This window comes from Pelobates fuscus, chromosome 9, assembly GCF_036172605.1.
Source record: "Pelobates fuscus isolate aPelFus1 chromosome 9, aPelFus1.pri, whole genome shotgun sequence".
Lineage (NCBI taxonomy): Eukaryota > Metazoa > Chordata > Amphibia > Anura > Pelobatidae > Pelobates > Pelobates fuscus.
This window is the reverse complement of record NC_086325.1, coordinates 168,615,934-168,617,905: the sequence shown is the minus strand read 5'-3', so window position 1 is coordinate 168,617,905 and position 1,972 is coordinate 168,615,934. Positions and strand designations below refer to the sequence as shown.

The following is a 1,972-nucleotide window of genomic DNA, read 5'->3' as shown; positions in this document are numbered from 1 at the left end:
AGTGTTATTATTTACAGATTTACACTATATTCCTTTATATTTTCTTATCTCCTTTTGCTTTGGTCTGAGCCACTCAATATTTGGGAAAATATATTCAAGATATTTATGTAAGTGTTCCTATTTTTATACACTGTATCACTTGGAGATTACTTGGAAAATACATTTTATCACATGAGTGTATTTTGAATTTGCACCTTATGACCTACAGCGCACTTTTTTTCTTTTTTGTTGTAATTACCAATCAAATATTGACAACTATTAACTTATGTCATGAACAAGCTCACACATGCAACATTGGTGAAAGCATAGAACCAATCATTGATATAAAACTTATCTAGGGGGACATTACTAGGTTGGATCTTCTTAGAACAGGAGGATGTAGGTATAGGGTCTTCTTGGAATAGGATAGACCAAAGATGGTCATGTGTCAAGACTATGTATGTGCCATTCTGGCATGGTTAGGTGCAAAACAATGTATTTGACGTCCTTGCAATGTGCAAGGCTGTTAGTCTTATCACCCAGCCAAACAGAAATTAACCCTATCAATATATACAGTTAAGATCACGTTTTGTTTATCATTTTGTACTTTACAATGTTCCATATGGAAGACTTGACCTCTTTGTTCCTTAGGCTGTAAATGATGGGGTTTAACACAGGGATGGCCATGCAATAAACGGCAGATATCACACTGTCTATACTCAGGGAGGTGTCTGACGTTGGCCTCAAGTACATGAAGATAAGCGCTCCATAATACAGGGTGACCACAGTGATGTGGGAGCTGCAGGTGGAGAAGGCCTTCATCCTGCCAGTCAAGGACGGGATCCGTAGAATGGCTGCAATTATAAATACATAAGAAACCAAGATGAAGCACATAAATCCAACTCCAAATATCAAGGCCGAGACCGAAGTCAGAATCTTGTTAATGGATGTGTCACTGCACGACAGCTGGAGCAGCGGCTGGACCTCGCAGTAAAGGCGGTTGATCTGGTTAAGGTCACAGAATGGTAGCAGGGAAGTCGGGAGGCTTTGGATGATGGAATTACTGATACCACCAGACCAAGCCGAAGCTGAGAGCTGAAGACACAGTGAAGGTTTCATGATGTTTCTGTATCTCAGTGGGATGCAAATGGCCACGTAGCGGTCAAAGGCCATGATGGCGAGGAGAATGCACTCTGTAGTAGCGCACAATGTAAACAGATACACCTGACAAATGCAAGCGGCAAACGAGATGGTATAACTTCCCCGAACGATGTTAGTGAGAATGTTGGGTATGGTGACAGATGTGTAACACATCTCTAATATCGACAGGTTGGATAGAAAGAAGTACATGGGGTTATGCAGACGGCGGTCTGAGACAATAGCAGAGAGGATGATCATATTGCCCACCAGGGTGAGGAGGTAAATACTGAGAAAGATTATGAAGGACACAGCTTGAAGATGAGGAACATTTGAGAGGCCCATAAGAACAAAGATGGCAGCGGATCCAGTCTCATTGCCGGCAGCCATTGTCATTCATCTATAATAGAGAAAGCAGACAGAAATAGCCTGGAATGTATTCACCCCCTTACAGACAAATATAACACCAAATGTTTCATGTTAATTAACAAACTTTGTGTAAAGTCTCAGTATAAACAGGTGGAGAGTTGGGGTGGGGTACGGTATGCTGAAACTGGGGAGGGGGGTACCATCATTGACGTCAAACTGAGGACTTTTAGCCTCTAGTATTATTTTTGTTGCTACATTTTCACAGACGGCACATAGACACCGATACACTTTTTAGGCAGCAGCAGCCTGACTGGATTCTTTCTGATACCACTATTTGAGGTTTGGCAGAGACCTATTAGGTAGCTGCCACTGTGCTTTGGGAAAGGCTGGCCAGTGTATAATATACATTAAAAGGGACTGGGCCGTGTGTAATATAGGGACAAGTCAATGTGTAATATAGAGACTTGTTAATGTGAATGGGACTGGT

General features: G+C 41.8%; 1 protein-coding gene across 1 annotated transcript; it reads right to left on the bottom strand.

Annotated features, from left to right (window-relative positions):
- Positions 1 to 561: 561 nt before the first annotated feature.
- On the bottom strand, positions 562 to 1,506 carry LOC134573733 (olfactory receptor 5A2-like). The gene has a single exon (XM_063433510.1). The coding sequence runs from the start codon at positions 1,504 to 1,506 to the stop codon at positions 562 to 564; it is 945 nt and encodes a 314-aa protein (XP_063289580.1).
- Between the last annotated feature and the right edge of the window lie 466 nt (positions 1,507 to 1,972).

Coding starts and splice junctions, on each gene's coding strand:
- LOC134573733 (XM_063433510.1), bottom strand. CDS start 1,506: ATGGCTGCCGGCAATGAGACTGGATCCGCTGCCATCTTTGTTCTTATG.